General features: G+C 44.8%; 1 protein-coding gene across 1 annotated transcript in view; it reads right to left on the bottom strand.

Moving 5' to 3' along the window:
• Window positions 1-632: 632 nt before the first annotated feature.
• Window positions 633-22,190, bottom strand: part of LOC118390970 (exocyst complex component 3-like) — a 45,819-nt gene continuing 24,261 nt past the window's right edge. Inside the window, exons 10-13 of the mRNA XM_035781851.2 lie at window positions 21,956-22,078; window positions 21,641-21,796; window positions 4,860-4,981; window positions 633-2,447 (exon numbers count right to left, since the gene is read on the bottom strand). Of these exons, the coding sequence (XP_035637744.1) occupies window positions 2,129-2,447; window positions 4,860-4,981; window positions 21,641-21,796; window positions 21,956-22,078 (720 nt within the window). The 3' untranslated portion in view covers window positions 633-2,128. The remainder of the gene's footprint in view (window positions 2,448-4,859; window positions 4,982-21,640; window positions 21,797-21,955; window positions 22,079-22,190) is intronic.

Below are 22,190 nucleotides of genomic sequence, written 5' to 3'. Positions count from 1 at the left end.
CAGTAGCGTTGCAGTTCTTGACACAAGCTTATGCGACTGGCACCTACTAGGCACTTAAATATTTTGTCTTGCCAATACACCCTCTGAATGGCACACGTACACAATCCATGTCTCAATTGTCTCGAGGCTTAAAAATCCTTCTTTAACCTGTCTCCTCCCCTTCAGCTACACCAATTGAAGTGGATTTAACAAGTGACATCAATAAGGGATCACAGCTCTCAACTGGATTCACCTGGTCAGTCTGTCATGGAAAGAGTATGTGTCCTTAATGTTTTGTACAGTCAGTGTATACCCTTCCTCATACAGTATCTGTTTGTCAGACTGCCCTTTGGTTTGTATTGTTCACCACTGCTGTTTTCAAGATGTTCAGCATTCCTCCCTTGGGCAGGAAACCACCTTTCTGTCATCAAACATATGCTTCTCAGCACATTACATTTAGTATTTTAAAGATGAGTTTGCTCCCAAACGTGACCAAATATACAGTATGTACTTCTATATATGGCAAAATATATGCCCCTATCAAATGAGAAGTTAGTTCAATCCACCCAATCAATGGGGGTTTATTTACTCTTTGGCAACATAATAGATCATATTCATTCACAGTTGAGTGTTCAAAACATTTACAAACCATGTCATATATATATATATATATTTCCATACATATGTGTATCAAACAACAATACAAAGTTAGAGCAGAGAAAAGCTGTGCGGTATCCAAGACAAGGTTAGGATTAGGTTAAATTACCCATAGAATAAAGAGATATTGAACAACATATATATCCATAGGTCATACATTGCATTGGAATCTACAAAGCATTCAACTGGACAATAATTAGTTGGAATATGATGATATGAATATATGATAACAGTTTGAATAGTTTTGGTAACACTTTTACCTTAAGGTGTACATTAAGGGGTGGCAGGGTAGCCTAGTGGTTAGAGCGTTGGACTAGTTAGTAACCGGAAGGTTGTGAGTTCAAACCCCCGAGCTGACAAGGTACAAATCTGTCGTTCTGCCCCTGAACAGGCAGTTAACTCACTGTTCCCAGGCCGTCATTGAAAATAAGAATGTGTTCTTAACTGACTTGCCTGGTTAAATAAAGGTAAACATTTTTTTTTTTTTAATTAAACTTTAAATTATTCTTAAATTCAGAGTTCTCTGACACAGAGTGGTTGGGTTGAATGTGGAAGACACATTTCGGTGGAATCCATTCAGGTGTGTTGACTAAGTATCCCCTTTGTTAGTTATAAAAGTTAAACAGTTATAACACATTAGTTAGCTCTAAGTTATTGTTAAATGAATAATTAACAGTTTATTAACCACTTATTTATGTATAAACATATACCTTAATACAGTATTTCTCAATCCTGGTCCTGGGGACCCAAAGGGGTGAACATGTCTGTTTTTGCCCCAACACTAACACACCTGATTCACATCGAAAAGCTTGATGATGAGTTGATTAGTCGAATCAAGTGCTAGGGCAAGAACAAAAATGTACACCCCTTTGTGTCCCCAGGAACATCATTAAGAAACACTGCCTTAATGTAAAGTGTTACCCAATAAGGTTTACAAAACCATTGAAGTGATACATTCATAGATGATACAAAATCTGTGTTTCAAGTATGCCTTAAAATCAATCCAAGCAATGCAACTGTGTACTGGTTCACATTCCAAACATGAAGAAATGTCTGAGCTCGAGGTGCAGTAGATGAGCTTGTATGTGCTATACCTGAGGTCAAGTCATTTTTTATCACATTCCTTTGAAATGTCTGTAAATGAGTGAGAAGTCAATTTACAGATGAATTAAAAACGGCGTTTGATAGTTTCACGTTTCTTTGGAGACTTGGATTTCTTTTTAGTAGTATGTTTCACAGTATTCGGCCCCACAGTAGTAGTCGCAGCACAGTAGTCGCAGCACATAATATGACAGATATTAGGATTGAGTGCTCGTCAAATTGTTGTCAACAACAAACCTCTACCTATGTTATTTACAGCAGAAAGCCAAACAATTACATTATGCACCATCAGTATTAGTTAGTCATACAAATGAACACATTGATACAGAATTATGAGTGTTACGGGTGAGCCTCTGTTCTACCAATGTGCTCCATATAATTTTCCTTGAAGTCAATCATCATCCATATCCTTCTCCTCGGTCAGGCGTTCCAGTGGCAGCGTGGTTCTGTTCCTGGGGTTTTTCTTGCGGTGTCGTCGAGGCCGGGCCTCTGAGAACCAGTTGGCGAGGGTCATGGCGACGCGGATGAGGCCCAGGTTGATGCAGTGCACCTCGGAGGTGACAGGGATGTCTGAGAAAAGGGCGTGATCCCGGCATAGCAGGGCAGAGCTGCCACTGCTCTCGAAGTCTCGGACTATGTTCAAGATCTCCTCACGCTCCACCTGACGCATCATGCCTCGCACGTTCAGCAGGGTGGAGACGTGCTTCTTCCTGCAGGGATGATGGAGGGAGAGAAGGGGAGGAAAGGGAGGGAGATAGAGACTGGAGTTAGGGCGTTTCAGTGGTTTTGATGCTGATTCATGATTCAATTATGCAGAGCAAAGGGCCATAACTTATTATGTTCAGTTGATCTATTGATAGAAAATTATGTGTATTTCACGTCAATTAGACATGATTCAAAAAAGATGCGACAAAACCTTAATTGTTTTACATTTCTTCACCCGGTACATCTACCAGACTTTCCAAGTAAATTGAATTTAAAGTGTGTTGCGATTTTAAATTCACTTTAACTTCAGTTTGATTTGATTTGCTGATTGTTTCAATATGAACAAGAGGAAGGGTTTGTTCACAAAGCAATCAAGGGTGGGGTGAAACTGACTGAGCCTGTAAACAAAGGTGTTAAACAGTGGTTGGGGGGGACATATGGGACAAATGGGGGAGTCCCAGTGGTGGACTGCAGACTTTGATCTCTGAAAATACCAACGGCGAGTTGCGAGCAAGAAAACAAAAGGCACTCCTTGTGCCTGAATGAGTTAACATCGCATCGACCTGCTTTTGCTCCATCCTTTGATTCCAGAGAGTGGCACCAGACTGTCTCCCGTGGGGTGGCAGGAAAAGGAAATACTCCGCAGCAGCTTCCTGTCTGCCGGGCCACGGGTCATGCGTCACATATTGGGTACGCTGCCAGCTAGCAGTCCAGTGGCTGACCCCATGAAACACACAAACAACGAGGGGCCAGGGACAGTACCTTATGGGGCTAACCAGCCTCTTCCACTCAAAACAGCCCCTCGGTCCTCTCCAAGAATAGCAGGGTTAATATAAGTATGTTTCCGTGCTTCTTTTCCTTATGTTGACCCATTGTGTCAATAGAAAGTCTACAATGAGTGCACAAAACTTTAGGTGCCTTTGAACGGGGTATGGTAGTATGCCAGGTGCATCGGTTTGAGTGTGTCAACAACTATGACGCTGCTGCATTTTTCACGCTCAACAGTTTCCCGTGTGTATTAAGAATGGTCCACGAAGGTGAACGGAAAGGCTCTGGAGCAACGAACCGCCCTTGCTGTCTCTGCCTGGCCGGTTCCCCTCTTTCCACTGGGATTCTCTGCCTCTAACCCTATTACAGGGGCTGAGTCACTGGCTTACTAGGGCTCTTTCATACCGTCCCTAGGAGGGGTGCGTCACTTGAGTGGGTTGAGTCACTGATGTGATCTTCCTGTCTGGGTTGGCGCCCCCCCTTGGGTTGTGCCGTGGCGGAGATCTTTGTGGGCTATACTCGGCCTTGTCTCAGGATGGTAAGTTGGTGGTTAAAGATATCCCTCTAGTGGTGTGGGGACTGTGCTTTGGCAAAGTGGGTGGGGTTATATCCTTCCTGTTTGGCCCTGTCCGGGGGTGTCATCGGATGGGGCCACAGTGTCTCCTGACCCCTCCTGTCTCAGCCTCCAGTATTTATGTTGCAGTAGTTTATGTGTCGGGGGGCTAGGGTCTGTCTGTTATATCTGGAGTACTTCTCCTGTCCTATCCGGTGTCCTGTGTGAATTTAAGTATGCTCTCTCTAATTCTCTCTCTCTTTCTCTCTTTCTTTCTCTCTCTCGGAGGACCTGAGCCCTAGGACCGTGCCTCAGGACTACCTGACATGATGACTCCTTGCTTTCCCCAGTCCACCTGGCCGTGCTGCTGCTCCAGTTTCAACTGTTCTGCCTGTGATTATTATTATTTGACCATGCTGGTCATTTATGAACATTTGAACATCTTGGCCATGTTCTGTTATAATCTCCACCCGGCACAGGCTGAAGAGGACTGGCCACCCCACATAGCCTGGTTCCTCTATAGGTTTCTTCCTAGGTTTTGGCCTTTCTAGGGAGTTTTTCCTAGCCACCGTGCTTCTACACCTGCATTGCTTGCTGTTTGGGGTTTTAGGCTGGGTTTCTATACAGCACTTTGAGATATCAGCTGATGTACGAAGGGCTATATAAATACATTTTATTTGATTTCGATTTGATTTTAACCAAAGGACATCCAGCCAACTTGACAACTGCGGGAAGCACTGGAGTCAACATGGTCCAGCATCCCTGTGGAACGCTTTCAACACCTTGTAGAGTCCCCAACAAATGCCCCAACAAATTGAATCTGTTCCGAGGGGAAAAGGTGGTGCAATTCAATAGTAGGAAGGTGTTCCTAATGTTTATACACTCAGTGTAAATGTGGACTTAAATTGTGCTACCTTTGTCCACATGCCAAAAACAGCACTTATGAAACTGCACTGTGGAATGTAGGTTCTGTGTACTGTGGCATTGCGTATATAGGAAATGGGGACCGATGAATGACACTTGGCAAATTAGTTCACTGTACAACGTTTCTAAACAGTGCACTATACTGCATTCCCCAAATGATTGAAACCTTTACCGTATGTCTGGAAACTCCTTCACCAGAACAGCAACCTCCATCTGGATGGACGGAGTGTCATCCAGTAGAATGATGTCAGCTAGATGAGCGAGGACACTGTCCAGCCAAGAGGATCCTGACTCCTGAGAGAAGAGATATAAGATAAGTAATCATAAAAATGTGTAACACGAATGACCACCCAGAGACATATAAAAGCATTTGAAAACGCATATGCATTCATCATTGTCTGTTTTTGTCCTTAAAAGGTTTAGCTAATTTCATTGTTCTGGAAGAGTTGCGTACTGTAAGTACAAAGGTCAATCATCTCCGTTGTCCATCAGCCATCAACAGATTGAAAAACCATTGTCTCAATCCATGATTGTTGGACAAAGAATCCACCAAAACCACTCATTCCTTTTAATGTAGTGTTAAATATCACTAATATGTGACAATAATGATTTTTGTGAACAAATGTTTCATTTTGGCGTTAAAATAAGATTGGTAGCAACATGGAAAATCATTGTGGAAATCTGTGTCAGCTCGACTACAAAATCCACTAATCAATTCTCTATCTATGGGCTGACTGGCTAGCTAGCTAGGTAGCTAGCTAACATTAGCAAATGTAGCTACACACAATAATACCAAAGACAATATTAGCATGTAACATAACATGTAGCTAGTTAGCTGTAAAATCGCCTAAACAAACTGCACTATCAATTTAGGAGTCTACAATCTTTGGTGAACACCAAACGGGATTGCTTATTTTTTTCTTTAAGCAATGTCTTTTTTCTGGCCACTCTTCTATGTTCAACCTGCAGATGATTGTGCCTCATAGTGGAGTCTAACAGGCTGACCACACCGACGCAAGCGTTGCAAAATAAAATTTGAAATCTATGTTATTAAAATTATAAAATTATTGCACCCACACTGCTCGCGCGCGCCAACGAGCATCTGCGTTGCCACGGGCTAAAATAGAAATCAGTTCTATATCTGATGCAGATCACGCTGCAAGTCCTGCCTCTCCTATCTCCTCATTGGTTTATAGAAGCAGATACCCACATGCCATCTCCTCATCGGTTATACCCACATGGGTGACTGAAAGACGAACAAGGTCAGTGGCGGTAATGCACCTAATTTATGAAAGTCGCCAATCGCAATATAAAGTCAGGAGACGAAAAAGCCTGGAGGGAAGAGAGATGACTAGAAACGATTCGGTTGACCGTTTTATGTGTGGATTAATTGTTGCAGTAGAGGACCATGTGCATTTCAGGTTAGCAACAGCAAGCTAGCTAAATAGGACAAATTAGCGAGCCAGTGCAAGCTAACTAGCTAAATTGCCATAAATGTTTAATCCTTTTCGACCTTTCCCCAAAGTAATATAATTGGTTTAGAGTTTGTTTTGATATTTTAACCTGCGTGTCGTGATCGCATTTGGTGTGTGGGGACAAAATACATTTATGCACGATGGCGCACGATGGCGCACGATGGCGCACACGCGCAGCCGATTTGGGTCAACATTCGCAACGGCAGACACACTTTTGATGAGATGGAAAATGTTGCCCATGGCACGTCAATGGTCCATGCAGTGCATTATGGGCGATTCAGAGACAAGGAGCGCTCTCCTACAAGGACTGAATGGGAGTCTTTTGGGCGCCAGCTCAAAAACTCAACATTAGCACAAGCTTAATCAACAAGAAGTACAACATTACAAATATTTTCTGATATGGCAAGATAATTAACTTTCTATCCGTAGGATCATATAGCTTTGGAATCATGACACTAAATACTTGAGGAAAATAGCCATGTTTCTCAACATATTTTTAAACACATACTTTGAGAAGGAATTGCATGACGATTAGCTTAGCAACCTCGTCACACAACAAATCAAATCAAATTGTATTTGTCACATGCGCCGTGTATCCCTTACCGTGAAATACTTACTTACAAGCCCTTAACCAACAATGCAGTTCAAGAAATAGAGTTAAGAAAATATTTACTAAATAAACTAAAGTAAAAAATAAATGGTAACACAATAAAATGACATAACAATAAAAAAGGCTATATACCGGGATACCGGTAACGAGTCAATGTGCCTGGGGTACAGATTAGTTGAGGTCGTTTGTACATGTAGGATGCCGAGCAGTTGCCATACCAGGCGGTGATGCAACCGGTCAGGATGCTCTAGATGGCGTAGCTTTAGAACCTTTTGAGGATCTAGGGACCCATGCCAAATCTTTTCAGTCTCCTCATGGGGAAAAGGTGTAACCATACCCTCTTCACGACTGCCTTGGTGTGTTTGGACCATGATAGTTCGTTGGTGATGTGCACACCAAGGAACTTGAAACTCTCGACCCGCTCCACTACAGCCCCATCGATGTTAATGGGGGCCTGTTTGGCCCTCCTTTTCCTATAGTCCACGATCAGCTCCTTTGTCTTGCTCACCTTGAGGGAGAGGTTGTTGTCCTGGCACTACACTGCCAGGTCTCTGACCTCCTCCCTATAGTCTGTATCATCGTTGTCGGTGATCAGTGTTGTGTCTTTAGCAATCCTAATGATGGTGTTGGAGTCGTGATTGCCCCATCTACATTTTGATCCATTATTAACGTTTAAAAATACCTAACGTTGTATTACAAAAGTAAATAATAATATAATATTTGCAATTTAGCAGACGCTTTTATCCAAAGCGACTTACAGTCATGTGTGCATACATTCTACGTATGGGTGGTCCCGGGGATCGAACCCACTACCCTGGCGTTACAAGCGCCATGCTCTACCAACTGAGCTACAGTAGTTTGAAATATTTTGCCAAGGTTTATAGGCAACTTTTGAAATATTTTGTAGTGACGTTGCGTTTTTGTAAGCTGTTTTTTTCTGGATAAAATGCGCTTTATAAATTGACATTTTGGATATATATGGACGGAATTGATCGAACAGAAGGACCAATTGTGATGTTTATGGGACATATTGGAGTGCCAACAAAAGAAGCTTGTCAAAGGTAATGCATGTTTTATACACTGCTCAAAAAAATAAAGGGAACACTAAAATAACACATCCTAGATCTGAATGAATGAAATATTCTTATTAAATACTTTTTTCTTTACATAGTTGAATGTGCTGACAACAAAATCACAAAAATGATCAATGGAAATCAAATGTATCAACCCATGGAGGTCAAAATTAAAGTGAAAACCTCACTACAGGCTGATCCAACTTTGATGTAAAGTCCTTAAAACAAGTCAAAATGAGGCTCAGTAGTGTGTGTGGCCTCCACGTGCCTGTATGACCTCCCTACAACGCCTGGGCATGCTTCTGATGAGGTGGCGGATGGTCTCCTGAGGGATCTCCTCCCAGACCTGGACTAAAGCATCCGCCAACTCCTGGACAGTCTGTGGTGCAACGTGGCGTTGGTGGATGGAGCGAGACATGATGTCCCAGATGTGCTCAAATGAATTCAGGTCTGCGGAATGGGTGGGCCAGTCCATAGCATCAATGCCTTCCTCTTGCAGGAACTGCTGACACACTCCAGCCACATGAGGTCTAGCATTGTCTTCCATTAGGAGGAACCCAGGGCCAACTGCACCAGCATATGGTCTCACAAGGGGTCTGAGGATCTCATCTCGGTACCTAATGGCAGTCAGGCTACCGCTGGCGAGCACATGGAGGCTGTTCGGCCCCCCCAAAGAAATGCCACCCCACACCATGACTGACCCACCGCCAAACCGGTCATGCTGGAGGATGTTGCAGGCAGCAGAACGTTCTCCACGGCGTCACCAGACTCTCACGTCTGTCACATGCTCAGTGTGAACCTGCTTTCATCTGTGAAGAGCACAGGGCGCCAGTGGCGAATTTGCCAATCTTGGTGTTCTCTGGCAAACGCCAAACGTCCTGCACGGTGTTGGGCTGTATAAGTACAACCCCCACCTGTGGACATCGGGCCCTCATACCACCCTCATGGAGTCTGTTTCTGACCGTTTGAGCAGACAAATGCACATTTGTGGCCTGCTGGAGGTCATTTTGCGGGGCTCTGGCAGTGCTCCTCCTTGCACAAAGGCGGAGGTAGCGGTCCTGCTGCTGGGTTGTTGCCCTCCTACGGCCTCCTCCACGTCTCCTGATGTACTGGCCTGTCTCCTGGTAGCGCCTCCATGCTTTGGACACTACGCTGACAGACACAGCAAACCTTCTTGCCACAGCTCGCATTGATGCGCCATCCTGGGTGAGCTGCACTACCTGAGCCACTTGTGTGGGTTGTAGACTCCGCCCCATGCTACCACTAGAGTGAAGGCACCGCCAGCATTCAAAAGTGACCAAAACATCAGCCAGGAAGCATAGGAACTGAGAAGTGGTCTGTGGTCCCCACCTGCAGAACCACTCCTTTATTGGGGGTGTCTTGCTAATTGCCTATAATTTCCACCTGTTGTCTATTCCATTTGCACAACAGCATGTGAAATTTATTGTCAATCAGTGTTGCTTCCCAAGTGGACAGTTTGATTTCACAGAAGTGTGATTGACTTGGAGTTACATTGTGTTGTTTAAGTGTTCCCTTTATTATTTTGAGCAGTGTATTTTATTTCAGCGTTTTTTGTAGCGCCTGCAGTGTTGTAATATGCTAGCTCCTTTGTTCACTGCTGGTGCAGATGGTGCAGGCTATCAGATAATAGCTTCTTGTGCTTTCGCCGAAAAGCATTTTAGAAATCTGACATCTTGGCTGGATTCACAACGAGTGTAGCTTTAATTGAGTATCTTACATGTGTTATTTAATGAAAGTTTGAATTTTATAGCATTTTATTTGAATCTGGTGCTCTGCATTTCCCCTGGCAATTGGCCAGTTGAGACATTTGCGTCCTGCCTATCCTTAAGAGGTTTTAAAGGCCCCATGCAGTCAAAAATGGGATTTCCTGTGTTTTATATATACAGAACAAAAATACAAACGTAACATGTAGTGTTGGTCCCATGTTTCATGAGCTGATATAAAAGATCCCAGAAATTTTCCATACGCACAAAAAGCGTATTTCTCTCAAATGTTGAGCACAAATGTTTTTACATCCCTGTTAGTGAGCATTTCTCCTTTGCCAAGATAATCCATCCACCTGACAGGTGTGGCATATCAAGAAGCTGGTTAAACAGCATGATCATTACACAGGTGCACCTTGTGCTGGGGACTATAAAAGGCCACTCTAAAATCTGCACAATGCCATAGATGGAACGCTGACTGTAGGAATGTCCACCAGATCTGTTGCTAGAGAAATTCAATTCTCTACCACATCTGGCTTCTTCACCTGCGGGATTGTCTAAGACCAGCCACCCAGACAGCTGATGAAACTGATGAGTATTTCTGTCTGTAATAAAGCCTTTTCGTGGGGAAAAATGTAATAAAACGAGCATCAGCGCCGGTGTAGTACGATTCGATCTTAGTCCTGTATTGAAGCTTTGCCTGTTTGATGGCTCATTGGAGGGCATCGCTGAATTTCTTATAAGCTTCCGGGTTAGAGTCCCGCTCCTTGAAAGCGGTACCTCTACCCTTTAGCTCAGTGTGAATGTTGCCTGTAATCCATGGTTTCTGGTTGGTGTATGTACGTACAGTTACTGCGGGGATGTTGTCCTTGATGCACTTATTGATAAAGCCCGTGACTGATGTGGTGTACTCTTCAATGCCACCGGAAGAATCCCGGAACATATTCCAGTCTGTGCTAGCAAATCATTCCTGTAGTTTAGCATCTCCTTCATCTGATCACTTTTATATAGACCGTGTCACTGGTGCTTCCTGCTTTAATTTTAAGCTTGTAAGCAGGAATCAGGAGGATAGAGTTATGGTCAGATTTGCCAAATGGAGGCAGAGGGAGAGCTCGGTAGGCATCTCTGTGTGTGGAGTAAAGGTGGTCCAGAATGTTTTCCCTCTGGTTGTACATTTAACAAGCAGATAGAAAATAGGTCAAACTGATTTAAGTTTCCCTGCATTAATGTCCCTGGCCAATAGGAGCGCCACCTCTGGATGAACGTTTTCCTGTTTCCTTATTGCGGAATACAGCTCATTAAGTGTGGTTTTAGTGCCAGCCTCGGTCTGTGGTGGTATGTAGACAGCTATGAAAAATACAGATTAAAACTCTCTAGGTAGATAGTGTGGTCTGCAGCTTATCATGAGCTACTCTACCTCAGGCAGGCAAAACCTTGAGACTTCCTTAGATATCGTGCACCAGCTATTGTTTACAAATATGCATGGGCCCCCGCCCCGTGTCTTACCAGAGGCTGCTGTTCTATCCTGCCAATGAAGTGTATTATCCGTCAGCTGTATGTTATTTAATGTCGGTGAAACACAAGTTATTACAGCTTTTAATGTAGGTAGGATATACGTGCTTTCAGTTCATCCCATTTATTAGGTTAGCTAGCAAATCAAATCCAATTTATTTGTCACATACACATGGTTAGCAGATGTTAATGTGAGTGTAGCGAAATGTTTGTGCTTCTAGTTCCGACAATGCAGCAATAACCAACGAGTAATCTAACCTAACAATTCCCCAACTACTACCTTATACACACAAGTGTAAAGGGATAAAGAATACAGTATGTACCGTAATTGCTGGACTATAAACCGCTACTTTATTCCCACGCTTTGAACCTCACGGTTTATACAATGACGCGGCTCATTTATGGATTTTCCCCGCTTTCACAAGATTCATGCCGCCAAAAAACTGAGCATCGTCACATAATGTGACGTAAAATCGAGCGCGCTCAAACCTCCCATTATTCTGATTACGGTAGTAATTTTGTCACCCTCATCATGGCAAAGACACAGAGAAATGCATATGATGCAGCTTTCAAGTGGAAGGCGATCAATCTGGCTGTTGGAAAAGGAAAGAGAGCTGCTGCACGGGAGCTTGGCCTTAATGAGTCGACGATAAGACGTTGGAAACAGCAGCGTGAGGAACTGACTCAGTGCCAAAAGACAACAAAGGCTTTCAGAGGGAAGAAAAGCAGATGGCCCAAAGTATTTGCAGCCACTCGACATCAGTGTAAATCGTGCATTTAAGGTGGCGCTCCTTGTTCAGTGGGAATCTTGAATGACAAGTGGGGAGAAATCCTTCACTAAAACGGGCTGCTTGCGAAGAGCAATTTATGGTCAAGTCTGCCAGTGGGTCCTGACAGCGTGGAGCATTGTCAAAAAATCCACTATCATCAACGGGTTTCGAAAGGCTGGACAGCTGCGTGTTGAAGGGGCAGCATGAGCTCAGCGGGGTATTTGCCTCCGGATGAAAGTGACGAGAGCGACAATGAAAACGATCCAACATCGGAAGAAGCAATTCTGAGGCTATTCAACTCCGACACCGAAGGAGCTGACTTCAGTGGTTTCAGTGCACAGGAGGAGGAAGATAGTGACCAAGTTCATTTGTTTCAATGTACCGGTAGGCACCTGCGGCTTATAGACATGTGTGGCGTATTTATGTACAAAATACATATTTTTTAATAATTCAGTGGGTGCGGTTTATATTCAGGTGCGCTTAATAGTCCAGCAATTACGGTACATAAAGATATGAAAGATATGAATGAGTGATGGTACAGAAGGGCATAGGCAAGATGCAGTAGACGGTATTTAGTACAGTATATACATATGAGATGAGTAATGTAGGGTATGTAAACATTATATTAAGTGGCGTTGTTTAAAGTGGCTAGTGATACAATTTTTTTCAGCAATTTCCATTATTAAAGTGGCTGGAGTTGAGTCAGTATGTTGGCAGCAGCCACTGAATGTTAGTGGTGGCTGTTTAACATTCTGATGGCCTTGAGATAGAAGCTGTTTTTCAGTCTCTTGGTCCCTGCTTTGATGCATCTGTACTGAACTCGTCTTCTGGATGATAGTGGGGTGAACAGGCAGTGGCTCAGGTGGTTGTTGTCCTTGACGATCTGTATGGCCTTCCTGTGACACCGGGTGGTGTAGGTGTCCTGGAGGGCAGGTAGTTTGCCCCCGGTGATGCGTTGTGCAGACCTCACTACCCACTGGAGAGCATTACGGTTGTGGGCGGAGCAGTTGCCGTACCAGGCAGTGATACAGCCGACAGGATGCTCTTGATTGTGCATCTGTAGAAGTTTGTGAGTGCTTTTGGTGACACGCCGAATTTCTTCAGTCTCCTGAGGTTGAAGAGGCGCTGCTGCGCCTTCTTCACAACGCTGTCTGTGTGGGTGGACCAATTCAGTTTGTCCGTGATGTATATGCAGAGGAACTTAAAACTTACTACCCTCTCCACTACTGTCGATGTGGATAGGGGGGTGCTCCCTCTGCTGTTTCCTGAAGTCCACAATCTTCTCCTTTGTTTTGTTGACGTTGAGTGTGAGGTTATTTTCCTGACACCACACTCTGAGGGCCCTCACCTCCTCCCTGTAGGCCGTCTCGTCGTTGTTGGTAATCAAGCCTACCACTGTAGTGTCGTCTGCAAACTTGATGATTGAGTTGGAGGCGTGCATGGCCACACAGTCGTGGGTGAACAGGGAGTACAGGAGAGGGTCTCAGAACGCAACCTAGTGGGGCCCCAGTGTTGAGGATCAGCAGGGTGGAGATGTTGTTACCTACCCTCACCACCTGGGGGCGGCCCATCAGGAAGTCCAGTATCCAGTTGCATAGGGCGGGTTCAAGACCCAGGGTCTCTTGCTTGATGACGAGTTTGGAGGGTCCTATGGTGTTAACTGCTGAGCTGTAGTCGATGAACAACATTCTCACATATGTATTCCTCTTGTCCAGATGAGTTAGGGCAGTGTGCAGTGTGGTTACGATTGCGTCGTCTGTGGACCTATTGGGGCGGTAAGCAAATTGGAGTGGGTCTAGAGTGTCAGGTAGGGTGGAGGTGATATGGTCCTTGACTAGTCTCTCAAAGCACTTCATGATGACGGAAGTGAGTGCTACGGGGTGATAGTCGTTTAACTCAGTTACCTTAGCTTTCCTGGGAACAGGAACAATGGTGGCCTTCTTGAAGCATGTGGGAACAGCAGACTGGGATAAGGATTGATTGAATATGTCTGTAAACATACCAGCCAGCTGGTGTGCGCATGCTCTGAGGACGCGGCTGGGGATGCCATCTGGGCCTACAGCCTTGCGAGGGTTAACATGTTTAAATGTTTTACTCACGTCGGCTGCAGTGAACAGACCTGAGCGCGGGAGCTTCTTGTTTTAGCCTCTGTCTGTAGGCTGGAAGCAACAAAATGGAGTCGTGGTCAAATCTTCCGAAAGGAGGGCGGCAGAGGGCCTTATATGCATCGCGGAAGTTAGAATAACAATGATCCAGGGTTTTACCAGCCCTGGTTGCGCAATCGATATGCTGATAGAATTTAGGGAGTCTTGTTTTCAGATTAGCCTTGTTAAAATCCCCAGCTACAATGAATGCAGCCTCAGGATATGTGGTTTCCAGTTTCCAGTTTCGTTCAGGGCCATCGATATGTCTGCTTGGGGGGGAATATATACGGCTGTGATTATAATCGAAGAGAATTCCCTTGGTAGATAATGCGGTCGACATTTGATTGACTTAAATGTAAATTGTGATGAATTGTAAGTCAGATGAACAGAAGGACTTGAGTTCCTGTATGTTGTTATGATCACACCACGTCTCGTTAATCATAAGGCATACCCCCCCACCCCACTTCTTACCAGAAAGATGCGTGTTTCCTCCTCGTCCAATTTGAGGTGAGTAATCCCAGTTCTGATATCAAGCTCTTTCGGTCGTAAGAGACGGTAGCAGCAACATTATGTACAAAACAAGTTACGAACGTTGCGAAAAAACAAACGAAATAGCATGGTTGTTTAAGAACCGATAAGACAGCAGCCCTCCCCTCCGGCGCCATCTTGATCCACAGAGTGATAACGCTGGCATGCGGGACCAAGGACTTGACTTTGACTGGAATACAAGTAATACATAAAAGATGATAAGGCTGCACTGAGACACAGGGCTTCTGCCTCAGCTCATTGTGTGTGTGTGTGTGTGTGTGTGTGTGTGTGTGTGTGTGTGTGTGTGTGTGTGTGTGTGTGTGTGTGTGTGTGTGTGTGTGTGTGTGTGTGTGTGTGTGTGTGTGTGTGTGTGTGTGTGGTTTGTGTAGTTTGTGTAGTGTGTGTAGTTTGTGTGTGTAGTTTGTGTGTGTGTGCTGAGACACAGATTTGTGTTTGATTATGGCCATGTGTCTTGTTTATGTCACACTACTTTAATGAGAGAAACAGATCATGCTCTACTGACTTCCTGGTTTAAGTCAAGTTGTAACAGATCTGTTCAGTAGACACTTTTTTTTATAACCACCGAAGGAAGACTTTGCTCTTGCTTGTCAAGCTATGGCTCTGATTTCTTGTACATTCAAGCCTTTTAAATACCCTTCAGTTAACAAACCATCTAGCTCTTTATTGAAGCACAACTTCAACTAATATTGGATCATTAATTAGACAAATAAATCAGAGGAGCACTGCTGTTCTGTATTTAAGGCCGTCTACCGATGGGATACGCACATCACTATCTGGAGTCGGTCGGTGTGGTGATTGTCTCACTGAACTGTAGCAAAGCTTTCATCCAACTGATATTCACAAGCATCATAACAATTGACTTAAATGGGGAAAAAGTCTGGAGCTTCTCGCACCTTTTGTAAATAAAATAACTGTCAGGGACTGTATGGGGAAAATGATTCTAGTGTTAAAGGATCTTTGTTGAAAGGGTTCTCCCTGGAACCAATAAATGTGTCTCCTACAGGGACAGCCAAAGAACCCTTTATGAATCCTCTTTTTTTGTAAGCTATATGTTTTTTCAGACATACTTTCTCAGAAAGAAAGACAACAGGGTACAGTGTGCTAACACAGCTTAAGCTCTCAATCCACTAAAAATATCCTCTTCCCTTTTAGACAGTGATTAAAAATGTATTCAACCCCCAGTTTCCACAGATGTCTCGTTTTGCTTCTCAAGCGAAAGGCAATCTAGGCTACCTAGAAACACATCAAAGTCGTCCAGCTGACAGGAACAGGAAGTTCCTCAAAACACAGAGACTTCCTGTTGTCAGCCGAGGTGACAGACATTTGTTTCAACTGGCTCATGGAGAGGGGCAAATGCCATGCTGGCAGAACCAGTTCCTCACAATCTCCCACCCACTGGCTAACACTAACATAGACCTGCACTAATTCCTCTCCATCTCGCTGACAGCGGCCATTCTTCAGCCTTCTACCCCGTATCAACACTGTCTGAGTTACGCCTGACCTGGCAACCCCCAGGGTCACGGGACCATTCGTAACAGACAGGCCTCTGCATTCCAAAGCCGAAGTCCTTTTGTTTCGTCTTTTAAAAAACTTTTTTATTTTATTTTTTAGAATCTGCTTCAAAGTGATTTTTCAGAACAAGGTCAATGAAGAGTATAGGGAAGTCAGTGTCTCAGTGGAAAGACTGACAGGGTCTGCCCTATGTTCCCTCAGCCTTATCTTTTCTGAGCCCTATGTTCCCTCAGCATGTCAGCCCTATGTTCTCGCAGCATCTCAGCATTCACCAATTTCAAACAAAATTGGCACGTGTATCGTATTTTATTAGAGGTTTGTTATAAATGTACGCTTAGGGTTTACCAAATAATTGTTGCGAGTGTTAAGCTTAATCGTCTTATTTCATTCAGACAGTTGTTCCCTTTCAGTTGGTCACTTGGTATAATATACTACGGCAAGTCAACGACCAATCCTATTCACCTGAAGAAAAATTAAAATGAAACGGGCCAATGGATGCTGGGGCTCGAGATTCAGCTCCGACTTAGGTGTCTTTTAGTGGGGGGAGCGTACTTTGAGTTTTTTTCTGTTTGCTGAAAGCTAAGCACTTTCTGCTCTGCTTGTGTAGCTAATGCTTCCTTGCTTGGGTAAGAGGACCAGTGGTAAGAGTTCAAAAAGGCTAACCAGACAAATTTGAACCTGCAACCTCATGCATGGAGTTTCACAATGAAAAGTAAGTGCTGTCCTGTTTGTCTGGAGTGGAACCACACTCGGGAGGCTTGCTGGGAGAGAGCAGCAGCAGTGGTTAGAGTTGGAGTGAGAGTGAGGCTCATTCCGGTTTCTCTGGCAGTGTTCAGAGTCTGGATTCCAGGAATGATATACTATCCCTGCTTGGCTCTGGACGGTTTTCAGAGTGTGAATCGGATGGCATCTGTACAGGGAGCCTAAAGCCCCGGTTTTGGATTCGGTGGGGGAGTGTGAACCATTGGTGGTTAATGCACCTTTGATGGAGCTGTGTCATAGGCTGGCAGATCACCTGGGGTGGATTGGCCATCTTCTCATCCACAGCGGAGGATGGTTTGGGTGAAGTTATTTACCTCCTGTCCATGCAGCGCTCACCCATGTTTAAAGATTTCGCTGATGACCTGGGATTCCCCTCATTCAACCAGGCTGGTGCTACCAAGTTATGGTGAGCTCAATAATGTAGAGGGTACGGAGGAGGCGGGTTCATTTACACACTGCCGATGGATGGAAAGCTGACAGGTTACTTAGCTCCAAAGGCTAACAAGGGGGCTTATTCTAGCATTGTGATTCCAAATACACAGTGCCGGTTCTCGGCGGATCAGTTGGACAAAATGTATCAGGCTGAGGGTGTGGCGGCCCTTTCGTTGAATGTGGTCCAGTGCTGCAGATGTATCATATCGATTTGCTGCAGAAGCAAAATAAGACCATGGAGACGGGAAGCCGGTTTCAGAGCTTCACGACGAAATCCGTGCTATGGTTGATTTTGTGCTGCGTCTGTCCTGCTGTACTATCCTGGCTGTGGGGGAAAGTATGGGGACAATGGTGGTGGCTTAGCGGGGCTCTCCTCCCCAAGAATTTGCTTTGGCAACAGTGCCTTTAAGTGGCTCAGTCAATGGGGCCAAATTACTGGTTGCCGAAGTCCCTGAACCCGGTGTGGGCCGGGCATCAGAACAGAGGTAATACAAAAGCATATTGTTTCTACCCAAGGATCCTTGGTGAGGGGTATCAAGACTGTGTTATTGTCCAGGTGTGGGCATAACAAAAACCGAGTTCCTTCCCCACATTCAGACACACGGTTGTCAAGAGTGGTGGATATGAAAACAAGCACAATAAAAAAACGAATTATCCCAGTCCTCAGGGCGGCGCTTGACCTTTTCAAGAGATAAGGTATGGAAGACTGGCGGCATACTCCAGTCCAGTGGGGGGCAAGCAGTTTCACCATGGGTGATGAGGACGGTGACAGGGGCTCTGCAGTTCACCTCTGTAGTGCCTCTGGGACTTCTATTGATGCTTTTGTTTTAGTGCTGGGTGACTGCTACGTGTCTGGACGTATCTCCATATCAGTATGCCAGCAGCATACCACCCTGCAAACCACTGCTGGCTTGTTTCTGAAGCTAAGCAGGGTTGGTCTTGGTCAGTCCCTGGATGGGAGACCAGATGCTGCTGGAAGTGGTGTTGGAGGGCCAGTAGGAGGCACTCATTCCTCTGGTCTAAAGAATATCACAATACCCCAGGGCAGTGTGTAGGATGCCGTCTTTCGGATGGGATGTTAAATGGGTGTCCTGACTCTCTGAGGTCATTACAGATCCCATGGCACTTACTGTAAGAGTAGATGTGTTAACCCCAGTGTCCTGGCTAAATTCCCAATCTGGCTCTCAAACCTTCACTGTCACCTAATAATCCCCAGTTTACAATTGGCTCATTCATTTCTCCCCTGTAACCATTCCCCATGTTGTTGCTGTAAATGAGAATGTGTTCTCAGTCAACTTACCTGGTAAAATAATGGATAAATAAAAATGTTGCCACTGCCATCAGCTGCTTATGGTATCCCAGTCATGTCTAAGGGTGTTAATTCCTTGGAGGGACCTGCAACTATTGTTGCAGGGGGTTCTCATGGACTGGGTACTGTCCTGCAGGGTGATCACGACATATGCATCCTTACTGGGATGGGGAGCTCTGTGTGTGGGCTACTCAGGAAGAGGGATTTGGTAACTCAATCAATTACCTAGAGCTACTGGCTGTTTTCTATGGCTGAGCCGCTTTCTTCCGATGTTGGAGGGCCAGTATGTGTTGGTAAGGTCTGACAACAGGACGGTGGTGGCATACATCAACAGGCAGGAGGGGATGTGGTCTCTCTCTCTCATAAACCAGTCCCGTCATCTGCTCGTATGGAGCAGTATACATTTCCTGCCGCTTAGGGTGAAGTATCTTCCCGGATCTCTCGGCGTAGGTTTGGACCTGCTTTCCAGGGGGTGGTCCTATCTCTACGGAGTGGAGACTGCACCCCTCGATGGTTGCCCAGAATGGGACCGGTGTGCAGGGCTGGAGTAGATCTTATGCATCGTGAGAGAACACGTATTCCATTCTGTTCTTGTCGATGATGGATCTGGATCCTCCATTGGGAACTGATTCTTTTGAGTATCAGTGGCCTTGGATCCTGCTCTATGTGATGGTTGGGGATCCCTACCTGCTACCAGTACACCCTTCCGGGCTTTCGAGCAGTTCCCTTTCTCACATCCTCTGTTTGCTTCCAATGAACAACCAAGGTTGTATGCCCTGTGTCTGGTGCACGCACGTGCTGTATATGAATAGGACCGTGGATATGCCCTTGTATGCCCTGTGTCTGGTGCACGCACGTGCTGTATATGAATAGGACCGTGGATATCTGTGTTTGTGACCAGCTTTTTGTATTTTTTGCTAATCCAGCTCAGGGTAGGGCACTTTCTCCCTGGCATATGACAAAAAAGGACAAGGATTGCCTAGCGGTGTGCATGCTCACACCACTAAGGGTGAGGTGGCTGCTTGGGCATTGTTCAGGGGCATGAGGTTTTATCGAGGTTTTATCGCTTGGATGTAACTGCTGCCGGTGTGGCTCACAGTGTTCTTATGGCTGGGACCAGGAGTGGGTGTTAGGCAGCGTGCAGGTTGTGCATTTTTCCAGGTTACAGCAAGTTTCCAGTGGGATGGAGCCTTGGGCTGCCGTGGTTAATCAACTCTGGTCGATGCTATACCAAGTCACAACAGGTGGTCTGATATTTTGGACTTTTGGTTCCTTGTACGAGTTCTGATATTTCAAGATCGCAAGGTAAGTATTGTTTTTGGAACCATGGGGTCTATGGACTTTGGCTGCAGTGGCAGCATGTCAGTGCGCATAGCCAAGTTGCAGCAGGTTCTGGTTCCCTATATGGGGCTCTGACAGTTCAGGCCTCATGAGGCTCTGACAGTTCAGACTTCTCAAGTAAGTATTAGGGAAAAATGTGGCTTCTATACCCCCTTTTAGAGGTGGTGGAACCTTTCTGTGCTTGAGCTGCCCTGGGCATCCTAATTTGGTACCCTCTGAGACGGCTTGAGTCGTTGCTGCTCTTAGACATTTCCACTTCACAATAACAGCACTTACAGTTGACCAGGCCAGCTCTAGCAGTGCAGAAATTTGATGAACTTACTTGATGGAAAGGTGGCATCCTATGACGATTCCACATTCAAAGTCAATGAGCTCTTCAGTAACATTCTACTGTCATTGTTTGTCTATGGAGATTGCATGGCTGTGTGCAACAAACCTGCCAAGAGAGGGCCACCCACTAAAACTCACATGCCAGGCAAGGAGGGCATTAATCAGAGAGGTAACAAAGAGACCAAAGATAACCCTGAAGGAGCTGCAAAGCTCCGCAGTGGAGATTGGAGTATCTGTCCATAGGACCACTTTAAGCCGTACACTCCACAGAGCTGGGCTTTACAGAAGAGTGGCCAGAAAAAAGCCATGGCTTAAAGAGAAAAATAAGCAAACACGTGTGGTGTTCGCCAAAAGGCATGTGGGAGAGTCCTCAAACATATGGAAGAAGGTACTCTGGTCAGATGAGACTAAAATGTAGCTTTTTGGCCATCAAGGAAAAAGCTATGTCTGGAGAAAACCCAACACTTTTTGAAGAGTCTCATCACCCCGAAACACCATGTTTTTCATTGACAGGGACTGGTCAGAATTGAAGGAATGATGGATGGTGCCAAATACAGGGACATTTTTGAGGGAAACCTGTTTCAGTCATCCAGAGATTTGAGACTGGGATGGAGGTTCCCCTTCCAGCAGGACAATGACCCTAAGAATACTGCAAAAGCAACACTCAAGTGGTTTAAGGGGAACATTTAAATGTCTTGGAATGGCCTAGTCAAAGCCCAGACCTCAATCCAATTGAGAATCTGTGGTATGACTTAAAGATTGCTGTACACCAGCGGAACCCATCCAACATGAAAGAGCTGGAGCAGTTTTACCTTGAAGAATGGGCAGAAATCCCAGTGGCTAGATGTGCCAAGCTTATAGAGACATACCCCAAGAGACAAAGTGGTAGGCATGTTGTGTAAATCAAATGATAAAATCCCCCCCAAAATCTATATTAATTCCAGGTTGTAAAGCAATAATATAGGAAAAATGCCAAGGGGGTGAATAATTTTGCAAGCCACTGTATAGTGTATGTTATACCAAGTGACTGACTGAATGGGAACATAAAGTTATGAATAAAACTATTATTCGCTGAAGGAGGGAACAAAGTATAACATATATTATTATTATATTATTATTATTATTATATTATCGCCCTGTGCCGTCAGGGGATTTGAGCTCGATGAAGAGAGGCACCAAATTGAGGAAATGAATGCGAGCACTGGTAATATAGCGAGAAAGGCAGGGCTTCCAAGGGCGGGCGTGGCATCCATTGGCCAATATGGTAGGAGTTCAGTTTTCAGGTGAATAGGATTGGTCGTTGACTCCCCATAGTATGTTGTACCTTGTTCCCTCCCTTTGGGAACAGTAGTTATATTAATAAGTGTACATTTGTGGTCATTATGACCATAAATCAGAGGGATGACTGACCAGGTCTTTGAAAAGTCCTTTGAGCTGTTTGGCCTCGTCCTGAAGTCGGAACGCCATCCTCTTTCTCATCTTCGATGATGTGCAGATGACCCGTCCTCGCATGATCGCACGCACATACTCCACCAGGATCCGCCTGTGTACCTCCCCCACCAGTATCTGTCAATCAAATAATCAACCAGTCAATCATTCAGTCAGTCAATTGCAATATAAGTGTTGATAAACAAAAAATATTGGGATAGAAAGGGCAAATATTTATTATTTTATTTATTTCGCACAACATGTTATCGTGTCAGGTATGTGGTCATTGGTGGATACCTGATAAGGTGGGCAGTCCATTCTTCTGAACTTCTTAAAGTGTTGCTTGATGCTTGCTTCGATGTCCTCAAATGCCTCAGTGTTGTTTAGCCACTTTCTCTTCACCAGCTTGTCACAGAACGGCTGGAATAGAAATACACAGCTTTCATTCACATGAAGTTGATGAACAGCTTCTCCTATATCAAAACATTTGTGCTAACGTTAGAGCATGTTTGTTTGTATTTGATCAGTCATG

The sequence above is a fragment of the Oncorhynchus keta genome, chromosome 12, assembly GCF_023373465.1.
Source record: "Oncorhynchus keta strain PuntledgeMale-10-30-2019 chromosome 12, Oket_V2, whole genome shotgun sequence".
Classification (NCBI taxonomy): domain Eukaryota; kingdom Metazoa; phylum Chordata; class Actinopteri; order Salmoniformes; family Salmonidae; genus Oncorhynchus; species Oncorhynchus keta.
This window is presented reverse-complemented; position numbering and strand designations above follow the sequence as displayed.